Below are 16,708 nucleotides of genomic sequence, written 5' to 3'. Positions count from 1 at the left end.
TCAAACATGAAAGTCACAAGTCCACCCGTGCAATCTAAGCACAAGAAATGCTAGATTTGTCCCCGACAGTGTATTCACCATGCGGTCCAGCGTACGCGCCGTGTTAAGACTTTACGCGATGGCACAGTGAACACACGTGTTTCCGCGTAAACGCATGGCTGCATGACCTTTCGAAAGGTCTTCCGCCAAATCTAGTGGCCTGGTTGTCTCAGCCAAAGGCACACGTGTCTGTCCCGACGACAATGCAGCCAGACGGCGGGGGACAAACTGTAAGACGCTATGTCTCCCGAAGTATGAGGTGACGGTGGGGGGTTTGGGGTCGGGGGGGGGGGTTGGGCGACTGTAATCGCTATGTCTCCCGAAGTATCCTCGAACTCCCCTCGTTCTTCAACCTCATGGTTTGTGACTGAGGTCCATGAGAAAGACCCATGGAGTAGACTCTTTCAACCACGTGGGGACTAGTATTGCTACACAACCTACACGTCGATCCTATTTATTACACTATAAAGACACGTCATTATCCAAAAAAAGAGCGAGACCGATTAACGTCTCCGAGTGCAAGGCGGTAACACACAAAAAAAACCTCTTTTTTTACTTTTTCTAGTCAATTTACTGCAAAAAAGGGCCAATATACCTATTTTTATAAGTATATAATAATTTAAATTCCAAGGAATCTGCAACAAAGGACGTTTACTGCGGCTAAAGCCCTGGGCCTTGGCCTCAGGCACCCGAAACCACACCACAATAAGTTTACATTTTGTTATTAATTACATTACCCACTTTTAGCAACACAGGTATTAGCGCGTCGTAAACAAATAGAGAATACAATTCACGATTGAGTAACAAATGAAACTAGAAAAAGAAAAAACTTAAGATGAGGAAATAGAAGTTAAGTTCTTTCCATATTTGGGCCCCATTAAACAAGAGGGCACGTAACATAACTCCACATAGAAGGACGTCTAACGACGTAATTCTACACTTTATCTCTGTTTGTGTAACTTGAGTCGAAATTCAAAAGGACACGCTCAAGTTATAAGTACATAACATACCATAAATTCCACTTGAGTTGTAGTCTCTACTCTATAAACTATCAACCACGAACTCATGCTAGACTTACTTATTCCAACATAGACGTTAGACTGATTACTTACCTTTGCATCCCCTTATTTCATACTAAAAGGAGGGAAGGAGCATCTTTCCATTAGCGAGCTCAGACCATTCAGATCAACTCATAATCCTCAGAAAATGACCGAAGATACTAGATAGCACAGTTACTACTACAACTAAGGACGTTCAAAAGTTAGGCTAATACACAGCGACACTTCAACCCAACAATCCGCTTCCGCTCCATCCACGTCCCTCATAACCTACCCCCCCACCCGATCAATCTCACTTACATGTGACCGCCACGATCGACTCCCTACGGAGAGTCCTGTCACTAATGGTCTGTAGATAGTTATACACAATATCGAGGTGTAATTTGACAGTAAAACTGTGTAAAGAATATGATAGCCCCCGACTCGTATAGCCATGTGGCTGCAAGCGACAGCCAACGAGATTCCACTATGGGGAGGACTGAGACAACAGCCCATCTATCCATGGTGAGCCTCACAACGACACGGACACGAAGTGGCTTACTGTAGGATCCAAACAGCAATATTAAGCGTCGACGCAAAAGACAGCATCACACTTGCCACCGTACTATAGTAGATCCTTATACACGTGCAAAGGAGTCGGTTCTGCTAGGTAGTGCGCCCTTAGATTTAGAGGTTGTTTGTGTAGTTCCTAGCGTATCACCATCATTTGTTACACTTTGTAATTTGTATTTGTTCGCCACATGTTTGAGTGTATGGACGCAAACTACCTGTGTATTTTCCTTGCAAGACATCTCTCTATCGTGGTGCCGAGTGCAATCAATAATCTCGAGTCATATAGCGATACACCACGGTATACTACGAGATTACATATATCATAGTCTAATTTCTGTCTATATCGGTGTCCGTGACGGTTACTTTCGAACGTACAACTGACCCATTGTAATAAGCGCGAGCATTAGGTAACACATTTAGTTACATCTCACACTCCATTCGTGTTGTGTGGGTCTTGCACATGAACAGATTGATACCATTAAATAAGTCAGAATCTAAAACTAGTAAAACTACCGATTGGACTAGTTAACCTAGTGTGATCTTGGCAATGAGAGTTTTGGCTGAGCGAGTACACACATCAATTAAGGTATCAACCTTAATAACTCACCAGCACGGACAGTGTTAGGTAAGCGAGCACACCCTATGTTAGGTAACGTCGAGTGAGTTCATATCACGATACCGGGTGCAGACAAAATCCATTTAGTCGGTACACACACTCACTAAGCACGTAAGTTAAATTGGCGGCCGTAAACAGTGGCATTGGACTATTCCAGGACTTAACGTGCTATAAAAAAAATATTCTCCCACAGCATCACCACTTCACGACAGATTTAATCAAAACGCGCCTGAGCAAGGCAGGCTCCTCTCGACAGGCCATAACTTTATTACATACACTTCCACCTTACAACCACAATCCTTAGAAATGCGATGAAATTACCTCGGCTCACCCCCGATCTATACAAACATGCCGCGAGCCATGGAGTAGATGGAACTACGATGGATTTCACTCGAGACGCGCTATTCCCAACAACCCCATATATACAGCACACAAACATCACAACTGTAACGCGAATCGAAAAATCCTCATAGGAGTATTTCGGTTACCCGAATCGGGTGGGTCAGCTTTTTTTCTACATAAACATAACATTTTCTTTTCAGTGCGGATAGAAAACTGACCGCGCGACCTAAAGCAACATATTTGACACATGTCTGATCCTCAAACAATATTTCTACTAAAGTCTTGGTGAACAGACCTTATATGGCTATCATTAACGAACATATCTTGAAAGAAACGCGAAAACTCCTATTTAGTAAAGAACAAGACACAATTCCCTAATAGCATTCCGAAAGATGAAATACCTGCTAGATTACCACTAATACACACAGAAAAGCCAACCGCGCGTTAAGCTACTATGAAAAGCTCCATTGGCACGCCACTCACAACCGTCCTTCAACCCAGAAAAACCGTTGAATCAAGTAATACGGCCTGCCGCTGCAAGGTACGTATCGCATCTACATATATACATATGTTTATCTAGTTTTATAACGACATTATTTATGTTGTCTCATCTATTAGATATCTGATAAATGCTCACTCCCACCTTCATTCATTGTCTTAAAGTGTATCGACAATAACTTAATCCTCATTCATCGGTGTCAAAACTAATCAAACATATCGAAGAAACCGTCGAAACGCGAACCGCGAATTCAAACACCGACTTAAAACTGTGTCGTAGGACTTGATTACATAATAATTCATCGGATAGATATCTATAAGTAGGTCCCCTTGAGGGCACAACAATTGCATACAATTTACCTATATAGGCGGAAATCACACATACGACACAGTAAAGGTTGTTGTTAACACATCACATATAATTTCATTCTACCGTAAAATAACACTCGTATCAACTGGAGCGGTTACAACCACTTACAAATATCCAGACAAAGCAGCTTCACAAACAACAAAAATAAAGGTCAATAGCTAAATTAATCTGCAATAAATCGACATCTCGTCACTAAACATATCACATTTTATACAATTACACATTCTGGGAATATATGTTATAGGTACTATATACCTTCATCTATCAACCAAAACTATGTTGTATGCGGACACACAAATTTAAGTAACCGTCCTTTCGTATTATATTAATTTTCAACACATTCATGAAAAGTCCGAATTATAAACCGTACTAATCTTATGGGGGATATCAAAAATACAAGAAAAACTTAACATAGGGCTGGAAATAAGAGAACACGAATCACAAAAAGTAACAGAAACTTCATGTCCAGATTTATATCAAAAAACAAAAACGTTCGTGTAGAGGAGGATGGAAGAACTATATATTATAGTAATAGCATGTAAGGACGACCTGATAACTATTAGACCCAATAACATCACTAAGAATACTGAGAGTATCATAGAGACTAGAGAACAGAAAGTATTCGCAGATATAAAGATAGTGCTGGACCGATGAAAGGTCAACAAAAACGTAAATCAAAACAAGTGGCGCTAGGTAGCCCACAACGCTAACATGGCTTACCTTGGTTTTGTCTGGTCAAAACTGGTCTTCACTGGCATTAAGACGATAACAACGATGATGTAGTTAATCCATAGGTTAATATCCAATGTGGCTGTGTCCCCTTTGAAATGTTCTGATAATCTATAAGCAATAAAACTGCAATTCCGTTTTAAAATAGTAGAGCACGCCATTCTTACGGTCTGTAGCTTCATTGAATGCGCGAAGACGCAATCTTTTTTTTAACATGAGTGTGTGCGGGACGATTTCCCTTCGATTTTATTGGCTCTTACGGTCAGAAAGAGATGTCACATGTCAAAATCGAAGAAGGGGGGCCAGAGATAAGGAAAATCCACCCAAATGGCCCCAGAAGATGTTTTTTTTGCTAAATCTGTCTAAAAAGGTCAAATATCACTTGTTTTGCATCAATCTTGATACAGGGTACTTATTATATGTTGTACGTTGGATTCCTAAAGCTTTTAGTTCACTAACCCATCATCCAAGGTTAGTTTTCACTATAAGTACAAAATATCTTTTGGAAGGACACTATCATTTATAGTTTTTTAACATGTTCAATCTGAATTTTCTTTAAAATAAAAAACATGATTGATGATGTTGATTCTGACTCTTTTACATCCAACTCACAGGTTTATCATTACTTTGAGAAAAAAGATTATTAATTTAACCCTTTTAGAAGGGAAGATATGGTCATTTGTTCTGGGAATGTCATTTTCAAGCCTGAAACCTGAAAAACATGCTTGGGGCTTAAGAGGTTTTAATTAATTAATTAAATTTGTATTACCAAGGAACCTTTGCAAACAACTTTGGGTGAACATGATGCACCTCCAAGAAGATTTTTGAGTTTACACTTGATCCTAAATTTGGCAAATATTTCAAATTAATAGGACGGATGAAAGCAAGAAAGTGAACTGAAGAATGGGAAAGACACAAAGGTGAATATATTGCAATGAAAGTTCCACGAGGCTAAAATCTGACACAACACATTGTCGTTATATAGCAATGTTGTTGGTATTTAGACCAAGGCGCACCATGTTCTTCTGAATGTATAGGCCATGAAGCAATGAAAGGGTCACGTTTAAAAGAAAAATAAATACAAGGTTTTCATCTAGGTCAATGTCCTTCTGGGTCAGTTAAGCAAAAAGGAAACAACCACAACAATGTATTACAAATAGCCATTGGAAAGGTTAATTTTATATCAGTTGAGATTGGCCTAGAAATAAGACATGTGACAAATTAGGGTTAGGGTTTCCAATGGGGATAATGCGTGGCAGCTCCGGAGATCGACATCTGGTTAGAGTTTGTAGGGACTCAAACGGCAGCAAAAATAACTTTCCTGAACCTGAGAGGGGGGCTGTGTTTGTCAGGAAGAATTGATACTGGACAAAGCACTTGCATTTGTGGCTAATACAAATAGGAAAGTAAAAAAAGTTCAGCACCGCAAATTGCCTTTATCTAAACTGCTATATATCTTTCATTGGGAAAGCATTGGTTGTTTAATTGCTAAAATTCCTTTCTAACTATAGACAGGTGTTTATCTCTGTGAACGCACTTTCACAACCTTTCAAAACCTGCATGCTGTAGTAGACTCCAAATAATATGACCTATTACTGTTAATTTTAGTGACATAAAACCAAACTTTTTCATTTGTTTGAACTTTCATGGGGATTGGACAATAGAAAAAGCAATTAATGTCCTTAACCGTGGATCAGAAACAAGAACAACACTTAAAATGGGGGTATATGTTTTTTAATAACTTATCTGGAAAAGCATTCCTTCCACCACTGTATGCCAACAATTATATGGAAAACTGTTACAAAATAAACAATGTTGAGCAGTTTCAACTATGTAGTATTTCTGATGAGACCAAAAATGTCAAGTAAGGCACTAAAGATTTGTTTACCATTTCTAAAATAGGACGTCTAATCTGATTGGCCAATCAAACCCAGTGTTCTCTGTGAAGGGTGGAGAACCAACAGAGATGCAATTCATTCAGCATAGCGTCTGAAGAACGATGACACCTCCAAACGTTGCTTTGCATGTCCTATGTCTGCTCTTGGCAAATGTTGGTAAGTTGTGTTTGCTATGGTCTTTTTTTAACTCTATTCTTTGACTATGCTTGCAACTTGTTTCCATGCATTTTAACACACCAGCATTACATTAATTATCTGTTTTCTTTGTCTCTTTATTTTCTCCTCAGCTTATACAACAACTTGGAAATCATCATCACATTATCATTCATATGTTGGGGAAAGTGTGACTTTGCCTTGTGCCTTCGATGACTTTAATGCTAATACAGTGATGTTTTACTGGTATAGGCAAACTCTTGGACAGAAACCAGAGCTGGTGTCTACATTCTATCGGCATAATGATAAAAAAGGAAGCTCTAATGATGGATTAAACAAACCTTCACGTTTCTCACTGGATCCAAAAGAAGGTACAAACAACTTGAAGATAACACATCTGCAAATATCAGACTCGGCTACATACTTCTGTGTGGGGAGCGATTTATATAGCTTTAAATTCGTTGATGGAATTACTGTCGATGTAAAAGAATCTGGTTTGAACATACTAGTTTCGGTCCATCAGTCAGCATCTGAGATCATCCAGCCAGGAGACTCTGTGACTCTGAACTGTACAGTACACACTGGCAGCTGTGATGGAGAACATAGTGTTTACTGGTTCAAAAACTCTGAGGACTCTCCAGGACTCCTTTACACCCGTGGAGGCAGTCAGTGTGAGAGGAAACCCAACACACAAACACACACCTGTGTGTACAACCTGCCAATGGAGAACCTGCATATTTCTCATGCTGGGACCTACTACTGTGCTGTTGCCTTATGTGGACACATACTGTTTGGAAATGGGACCAAGCTGGACTTTGAGGGTAAGTAACTTTACGGAAGAGGTGTTTTAATTTAGTGATGTTATCAAACGTCGACGATGGATTTGCATTTTCTAAGTCTTTATTAATACTGGCCATATGGACTGCACGGCTTTTTTTCATTTGTCCCACACATTTAGCCGATGTCCCGCATTTTATTGACATTTAGATTGCCCATCTAAAATGTGCCTTTTATCCAAAGGTGTTTGGAAAACAAGAAAGGGCTATCACCATAAGCTGTGTCAGATGTCAATCAATCAGCAGAGACATTTTTATTTACTTATGGGTGTAGCCGATGGAGGTCGATTACCAGGGAGTTTTTGTGAGATTTTTTTCAATTGCGCAAGGAGGTGAATACGTTTTGTAACGCCGCTTCCCCGAAACTCACCAGAAACGCCTGACCCATAAAGAAAATATTGATCTATGGATATATTCCTCCTGAAACCAAAAGAGGATTACCAAACAGATGAGGTACCAGCAGCTGATTTAATAAAAGTTGACCACACTGTGCGGCTCTCCCACAGGTCAGCAGACTGTTAGCTAGCTCTGGTCATTTTTCCAGACTCAGAGATCACAAAATAATTAAATAATATTTATGTGGGTTGTTGGCACCTGGTCACCCTAACTGGCCATAATTCTTTCCTATCGGAACTCCTCCACATAATTACAAAGTTTAGCCAAATCTAATAAAAGGATATTGTTGTTTAGGCAGTTTTGTGTTGGAATTTTGCTGGTGCTAATTCCTGGAAACATACATTACTCTCCTCTATTCCTCTATGAAGTATTTCTTTGCTGCAGCTCAGACACTAAATTATTTATATAGAAACACAAGAGATCTTTGTATTAAAAAGACTGATATTGGAAGATAAAAAGCGGATTTTGTCTCATATGTTTTAGAGTAGTTGTGCTAGCTAACACTAACCCCATAAACCTATGAACAATTTATTTTGTTTGGCATGTCGCTTCTTCGTATTTGAAAGATACATTTTGTTTAACTAAGACTGCTAAAGCCTCAAATAAGCTTAACCTAAAATTTGATTACATATAACTTACAATAAACTCCATTGGGTAAATATCTTGTTGTGGCTTGTAGGATTTTAAATGACCAATAACCTTTAAATGTACAACTAGGCCTGTAAGTATTGTGTTTTTAAAGATATACAGTTGAAAAAAATCCAATGCTACTATATCATTTAACCAACATTGAAGAAAACATCTCAAAACTCTGTAATTTCTCCTGGGGTTCGCCTCTTTACAGCTGAAGTTCTCTCTCTTGCCTTGGTGTATTTCTTGACCGGAGCTTTGGCTGCCACCATCATCCTGATAGTTTTACTGGCTATCTCAGTGTACAAGATGAACCAAAGAAACTGCCAACATTCAGGTAACAATATTTATTTGAAGCTGGAAACAAGTATTGAGTGCATATTGCATTAAAGTGACATTACTTAATTTTGTCTCATACAGAGTGCAATGCCACATTTTCAACATCTTCTACTCTCCATACAGAAGTGAGTATCATCTTTGAAATATTTGAAAGACAAACTATGTTTGCTGTTTCTAGAACTCATGTGCGCTATACAATCGTAAAGTTAACAATACAAGTTATACTTGAAAAAAGAGGTGTTGACGATATACAGCAACACTTAAAATACAAAATATGTATTTCATTTTTTAAATACACATATGACAATAAAGTAAAAAATGCAATGCCTTTCAATCATTTTGGTGTTCTTCAGTATCTCACTTAGCTTTCTATTTGCCAAATAAATTGATAAAACACCTATTTAATCCAAAGATGAATTTGACTGAAAGCATAACCTTTTTTTTCTACAATTGTTCTATAAATATAGTCATCATTAATAATTTTGTCTTTGATAATGTTATAGTGAAAATCTCAGGACAAAAGTCAGGACAACCCTTTTCGACAAATGAGCCTGAATATATATATATTTTTTTCTCAGTACATGCCTGTGTTTTTCTTTGTCTACCACAATATCTATACATTTTATGTTTCGTTAGCAGTTCGGTCAAGACGCAGAGAACCTTCATTATGCTGCTTTAAGGCAACACAACGGCAACAGATCAAGAAGAGAGGGGGAAAACACCCAGTCCGAATGTGTGTACTCCAGTGTAAGGCAGTAATGCTGCAATTGTTTCTGTGCTATGTTTCTGTATACAAATATATTTGTTAAAATAATCATTTAAATTTCACCAAATTCAATAAATCTAAATAAATGTAGTCTTCTTAGAAATCCTGTTGAAACTGGTGGCCAGAAATACACAGACACACAGAAGTGCTGTGGCAGGGGATTCAGGCAAGAGGGCGGGTGGGGGGGTTACCGTGGTCGGTTTGTTGCTAATGCCATACGAGCCACAAAATACAAGATGACGTCAACACATAGATACATTTTTGGATCTCATCTGTAGATCCTATGAAAATCTTTACTGATGGTTCAAAGGGTTATGGACAGGAAATAAGACTTATCTTGACTTGACTAGGTCCAACACAGGGAACCGTTAAATACATCACTCTTTTTTGTTGTTATTTTTTAGGAAAGATGTCCAAATTCAGTAAGTGATCTCCACCTTTAGCCACTCTCAATCCTACTTCTGCTAGTCCATGCTCTTTTGTTTGTTTTCCCCCTTCAATCAGCTCCCAGGTGTGTCCCATTTATCCCCTTCCCCAACTCCATTTCCTGTTTGGGTTGAAAATGGCTATTTCCTGATATGTTTCTTATACACATCTACACAGGCCGCATGAAGGATGACATTGTACTTGTGCATTACACAAACAGTTCCAAAGAAAATAGATTTCTTTAATTTTGGATTTTTTATTTGTGTGTGTTTTGGGGTTCTTGGATGTATTGTGCTGTCAACCTAGTTATCTGAAATGTTGAAGCAATCGTATTGACTGTTGTTTTTTCTCTTCTTTCCTTTCTTAATTTATTTATTTTTTGTCAAATGAGTGTAATTACCGTTATTTTATTTTAGTATTGTTTTATTGTATTTTACTTTTTTGTGAGATGGGAATGTCAACTCCCCTCCATTGTTGTTGTATCATGGTTTGTGTCTCCTGCCTGTACTAAATAAATAAATGTAAAATAATAATTGAATTAAAAAGTGCCTATAAATGCCAATAATTAAAATGTGTTGTGTGTTATTATGTACATTCCCGGAAAAATAAATACAATTAATCATGTTTTTGTGAATATAATTTGTGCTGTGTTCCATCTTTGACTCATCACAGAAAACAGGCCACACTTCTTTTCCCTTTCTATAATAGATTGTGTGGTTGTCAGTACCTTCCTATACATGTATATTCTATTCTGTTTTGCGCATTGTGGTGCCTATTTACATTTTACGATCATGTGCTCACTCTGTGTGGGGGGCCTTAAGCAGGATGTCCTCGTTTTGTTTCAAGGAACTTACCAAGACTTACACTCTGTGGATGACAGGAACCTATTTCTCTGATCACACTATGTGTTCAGAAGCAGAAGTTCATTGCATATTTTGTGTGTGTATTTATTTTTAACCACACACACAAATCAGAGCTTAGGTAATGATGTGGTTAGGAAAACCTGAACAAAGTTTATGGGTCAATTAGAAAATAGAGTCACACTTTTCTCACATTCCTTTGATAGTTAGCTTTTTTATTGATGTTAAAAAAGTTGCTTTTCTTAATAAAAGAATAATACAACCAACACAAAACACACATTTTTTGGAACGATAACTTAAGTGTTACAGAGATTCTGAGCAAAGTCAACTCTGCATTAAAGTTGAATCTGCATTAAAGACTTCACCCAAGCTTACTGATGTAAACTAATAAACAAATAGTTACAAAGAAGAAGATTAAACCAATTCTGATGATGGAAAGCCAGACTAAGATTCTCATCTGTTCCATATGGTCTTCGACATCAGCTTGTACGAGAACTTTGCTTCCATTTCCGAACAGCACCTCCCCACAGGAGGCCACAGCACAGTAGTAAGTTCCAGCATCACTGGAGCTCAGGTTGGTCTTCTGCAAATGGTACACGCAGCCCTGTGAAGAGTTCCCCGCTGTGGAGACGTGGTTACTCTTGTTCTCATGCACATAAAGAATACCTTGGCCAGTTTCTTGTCTGAACCAGTTAACACTGTGTTCTTCTTCACACGACCCAGTGTGTACGGTACAGTTGAGAGTCACAGAGCCTCCTGCCTTGATGGTCTCAGATACTGGCCCCTGGACTACTTTCTTGTGGTTGGTTCCTACAATCAGCAGACAACAAGTATTTCATTTTTGGAATGTTTAAAATGTACGTAGGACCTTTGTACGAGCAAAACCTTATTTTTATGAATACATTTATTTGTCTGTGATAATATATGAAAACTGATAAGCCGTTTGTCAAATTGACAGGTGTTGAATGGCTGCCTAAACTACTACAAATATTTGTTTCCATTGAAACGCATTGTCAATTATGCTTCGAGGAAAAATCATCTCCTACATTTGTTTTGTTGACATATGGCATATGTTGCCTCTGAGAAATGTTACTTTATTTCTAAATGACATCTGAACATCAATAATGAAAAAAACATGTTTAACTAAACTAAACCTAACCAAGCACCTTTGCTTTGTTTTGTTTCCATTTACAACGTTAACATTAACCATGTGTTTGAAACCACAATCGTGTTCAGGGAGAAAATATGTTTCCCCTGAAAATGTAATTGAAAATGAAATTTAGTTGTACTTTTTTTTCAGGTAATTTGTACAAAAACTGCACATATCTAGCAAATTCTGCTTTCATGTTAGGTAAAAGCTAATACAACAAAAGGCACATTACCTTTAACACTTAGAAAGACCCCCACTCCAAATTCCACTATGTTGGAGTGCGAGCTTCCGCAGAAGTATGTAGCTGAATCTGAGAATTGGGCATCAACGATGTCTAAATTATTCATCCCTTCCTCCCTTTTCACAGAGAAACGAGGGTTCTTCTCCATCCAGGTGAAGACTTTGGATTGTTTTTCATGCTTGTAAACATTAGACAGGAGCTCAGGTCTGCCTCCTAAGGTTTGTCTGTACCAGGAGAAGTGCATGGCCACTTGGCTGTTGTAGAAGCAATGCAAAGTCACACTGTCCCCAACATTGACGGATATAACCCCAATGTCCTGTGTGACTGCTGCCGACTGGATCACTGCCGACAGAACTAGGTCAAAAACAGATAATGGTATACAACATAAGCTCATGTTCAATCAAACAATTTAAAGTAGAATCACAGATAAAATACATTTTATAAAAGGGACTTACACACTCCACAGAGGACCATATACAGGTTCATCGTCTCAGAGGTCTCAATAACTGAACGTTTTTGAGCAAAAGAGCAGACACAAGCCAAAAAAGGAGGTTACATTTGATTGGTTGGGAATAAGGTCAAACTTTGTAACACCTAAAACATCCATTTTGGCCCGAATAACACAAAAAGGACATCGCATTAACCGTCAAGTTTGGCCATCACAGTATTTGTTATACAAATGTAGCAGTAAATAATTAATATATTTTTTTCTGCAATGTGGAATTGTGGGTTTCTCATGAACGCGGAACATTTAAACCATAAACAATGGACATTACGCGTGCTTGACAGTTCATACGAGATAAAACAAAATTATTGCTCTGTCACATTTAGTTTGGCCTGTAACTACTTTTGAAGACATATTTAATGATATTGAGAGTAATGTAGGTCATTTAATTTGTTTTGGGAAATTATAGCTTGAACTTGCTCTGCAGGTTTATTTAAAAGAATTCACAATTATTACCCACGTTTTGTAACGAAATTTAACATCACTCCACATAGAAATAGCCCTTTTTTAGAAGATCAATTTGAATACAACTTCTTTCGTCAAACTCTACTGGTAAGACCAGTAATTTGCAGTCTATCACATTTTACTGATAAAACACATTTTTGAATAGAAGTGGACATAAAATGACCCCATGACCAGGGTTAATGGAAACATTTTTTGGTACTTCATGCAAGGTTGATAACACATACTCAATCAGTGGGATATAAATTGTTCTAGTGAAGGCAACTCTGTAAACCAGAGATCTGTAGTGCCTCCTTGAGGAGACAAGATGAATTGAAGTTGTTTGCAGGAGTCAACTTGTTGCTCAATAAGGGAGGGAGAATGGCAAAAAAGATAAGCTGTGGGTGCTGTCTGTGGCTGTTTTTTTTACGAATGCGGTCAGCATCTCACTCTGTTGAATCCAAAACCAAGTGACAGATACAACACAGAGTTTGGGGCAATAGCTCCATCGTGCTGACCACTGGTGTCCCCCTAGGTCTACATGGATATGCTCAGTCCACTGCTATTCACACTTTTAAAGTTTTGTATTGGCACACTTGTGGTACTTGTTAACATGTTATCTCTTTGCGTCTATACTACTGGCCTTACGGTAGTCTAGGTTGCCTTCTTGAAGCTGTGAAACGCATGCGCAGTTAGTCTGTGTGGACGAGGAGCCGGAGGTCCTCTGTTCGTTAATGGTGCTGTATTGGTGTTGTGCACGTGGATTGAATAAACCAAGTTAACAGAAGATAAACGTCGTGTTTATTTGCAGTAGACTAACAGTACTGACGGGAAAAGATGGGCCATTGACTGCAGGATGGGTCGGATTACTTTGTGTTCTGTGCACCTAAACTGCATAGTTTATTAAGAACATCAAACTTGCATGTAACCTATACATGTCTGACCGTCTGAGCTGCCATGTGAGATTGTGCCAGATAAAGTGAGGATATATTTTATAAAGGCTCTATAAAACGTACATATTTACTTACGCCGTCTGAAATTTGAGGGATGCTGTGTCTGAAATTGCATCTGGGAAAGATATCAGAGGTGAAAGATTTGAGCTTCCTTGCATGAACCTTTTATTCCCCCACCCCCTTTACAGTACGTAAATATAGAGTGCCCATGCAGTGATACGGTCATACGCACAATGGAAAGCTTCACCTTAATAGCAGCTGTGCTTCTTTGCAGCCTCAGTAAGTATAGACATGTAATTAATGTCAACTTAATGGCTAGTTTTATAATTGTACATCCAACCCATAACGTGTTTCCGTGTCAAATACGTAACTTTTATGAAGAGATATTGTAAACCTTCATGTGGTTTTATAACAACTATATATTTTGTTGTGTCTGCTCTGTGTTTCAGGCTGGATCTCTGCCTCGTCTAATCGGACTGTCCAGCCCGGTGAAGAAGTCACTCTGCTCTGCCCCAACATCTACGGGGCTGGTGGCGAAGCTTCATACTGTGATGGATATCAACATGAAACATTTGAAATGAGTTCCAACTTGACCACTGTCTTTCTTAAAATCAAGCAAGTGGATATATCTGACTCTGGACTGTACTTCTGTGGATTTTACAAAGGCGCAGGTACAGTCATTTCCAGTGCAATCCAGCTAAATGTTGAAGGTAAGATTGTAATTGAGTCATACCGCTTTCAGAGATGTATTTTTCTCATTTTAATTATAGTATCATTGAAATGTATTATAAGAAAATAAAAACCATAAAAGTAAATAATTAAGAAATACAATGTGATTTGGAGACTAAAAGAAGCCTTTTGTTTTTATGGTCATATAATCTATTGAGTTTTTTGATATAGTATAACTTGAATTGTACGCAGTGGTGTGAAAGAAGCATAACAAACATGGATTCATGTATCCCCATTTTGTATAGATTATTTTGATTCCTATGATTACAGTATTTTCAGTAAGACTCTTCCAAAAAATGTTAACTGTGCAAGCTTGTTACAATTACAACCCATTTACACTTGTTATATTAACACTGTTAAAAGCACAAGTACAGTCATTTCCAGTGCAATCCAGCTAAACGTTGAAGGTAAGATTGTGATGAACTCCCACCTCTTTAAGAAATAAATTGTTCTTATAGTATTTACATTATATCTCAAATGTAGTGGAAAACAGCACTAAGACAAATAAGTGTACAAAAAGATGAATGCCCATTTTTTTCTTGAAAGGTAACGGTGAATCTGATTATAATGAACATGATTTCGAGACCAAAAGTAAGGTTCTCCTCTTTTGTTTGCAATTTCCAAACAGCCAGTAATTACAATTTATTTGTAACCATATCGTAAGCAACAGGATTAAATTACAGAGTTTAATTATATTCTTTTCTTGTAGAGGAGCCTGATGAAATGACATACCTGATGAGCTTAATTCTGGGATGCTTGGCTTTTTTGCTCACTATAGTCATCATTGTTCTGGCTGTTAAAATAAGGAAGCTTCAGAGAGGTACAGTGGATTTAATTTTGTTGCACAGCACATTATGGAAAAAGTATATAATTAGTTTCAATTAACTAAAACACACTTGTTTCTTTTTTTATTTATTTAGATGCAAACGAAGAATCTCAGACCAAAAGACCCCAGGTAAACCCAATATTAATGTATGCTAACAGTGTGTTATGGTTTTAAAATGCATTTTAACAACTTTAATAATCTGCTATTTGTTTGGTCATGTTGCAGCTTGCATCAAACTTATTCAAGCAGGCATAAAGGCAGTCATAATAGTTTTCTGAAACAGAAAATGTATTCTAGTTCAGGCTCAGTACCTTGAAGGTAACTGCATTTTCTTTAGCAAAATGTGTGATCTATTTATTCTCCCTGTGAAACATGTAAAACCTTAATAAACTTAACCACAATAATTGTTGTCAAGACAGAGATGTGTATGAAATGTTGTCACTTTGCCGTTCCACTGCGTACATTTACAACAGTAATTGTTTTTTTTGTCACTGTAAGGTTGAACAATGTATGTACTGTTAATTAATTTGCTTTTTTCCTTCGATGTGGCCTATTGATGTACCTCGGTTTCAATATAAAAATTAAAAAATTATTTTATATTAAATTCAATCAAATTAAACTCAGATTCTTTTAAAAGTCATACTTGGTGTTAAATAAATTATGGTTAACACTAACTTGTGTTAGTGTTATTCCTTTGTGGGACAGCGAGCAAAACAACACATTTTACGGATTTCTGCAAACAGCAAGTGACTCTGAATACTTTATTTTACAGAATATGTGCTCGGATGAACTGAACTACGTGGCTCTGAGTTTCCAGGCGAAGCCAAAAAGGAGCCGCAGGCCTGCTTCTGAGCGAGAGCTTGAGCCAAATGTAGTGTATGCTGCCACCAGATAGAAGAAGGAAACGGTCGGAAATGCAGCTCAGAGTGGAAAAAATGCTTTGTCATGATAAACTTCTCATGTAGCCTCATGTGTGGGAGAATTAACTGGCAAAAAATAAATGTTAAATATATTTTCCCTATTTTCCTACTCAGGTTTCTTGTTTTTTTTCATGTAAGACCACAAAGAGCGTGTTAATGTGTGATGGAGGAAGAGGCGTAGAACTGTCAGACCAACTTAAGGGAAATGTTTTGCGGAGGGAGGAGTCAGTGACGTATGTTGGCAGGAAGAGACAGCACAGTGTGGTCTGACAACAACTGAGTTGAAAATTGTCGGGTCAAAGCAAAAGGAAGTGGTGAAAAGCTGCTTACTTGTTCATGACAAACTTAGCTAGCTGCTGTATTTAGACTTTTTTTTAGGAAATGGAGGAAAAATTCCAGAACAAGACTAATTCTGCCTTAAAACATGTAGATCAA

The 16,708-nt window shown here is 37.8% G+C and overlaps 1 protein-coding gene across 1 annotated transcript; it reads left to right on the top strand.

Annotated features, from left to right (window-relative positions):
* Window positions 1-6,200: 6,200 nt before the first annotated feature.
* LOC104958484 (uncharacterized) lies at window positions 6,201-16,336 on the top strand. The gene is made up of 11 exons (XM_010786226.1): window positions 6,201-6,258; window positions 6,390-7,076; window positions 8,332-8,454; window positions 8,538-8,581; window positions 9,093-9,203; window positions 13,987-14,077; window positions 14,248-14,508; window positions 15,074-15,118; window positions 15,237-15,347; window positions 15,448-15,482; window positions 16,126-16,336. Exons 1-11 carry the CDS (start codon window positions 6,204-6,206, stop codon window positions 16,246-16,248), a joined length of 1,686 nt encoding a protein of 561 aa, XP_010784528.1. The 5' UTR covers window positions 6,201-6,203; the 3' UTR covers window positions 16,249-16,336.
* The last annotated feature ends 372 nt before the right edge of the window (window positions 16,337-16,708 follow it).

Source organism: Notothenia coriiceps, unplaced genomic scaffold (assembly GCF_000735185.1).
Source record: "Notothenia coriiceps isolate Sejong01 unplaced genomic scaffold, NC01 NC01_scaffold00028800, whole genome shotgun sequence".
Classification (NCBI taxonomy): domain Eukaryota; kingdom Metazoa; phylum Chordata; class Actinopteri; order Perciformes; family Nototheniidae; genus Notothenia; species Notothenia coriiceps.
This window is presented reverse-complemented; position numbering and strand designations above follow the sequence as displayed.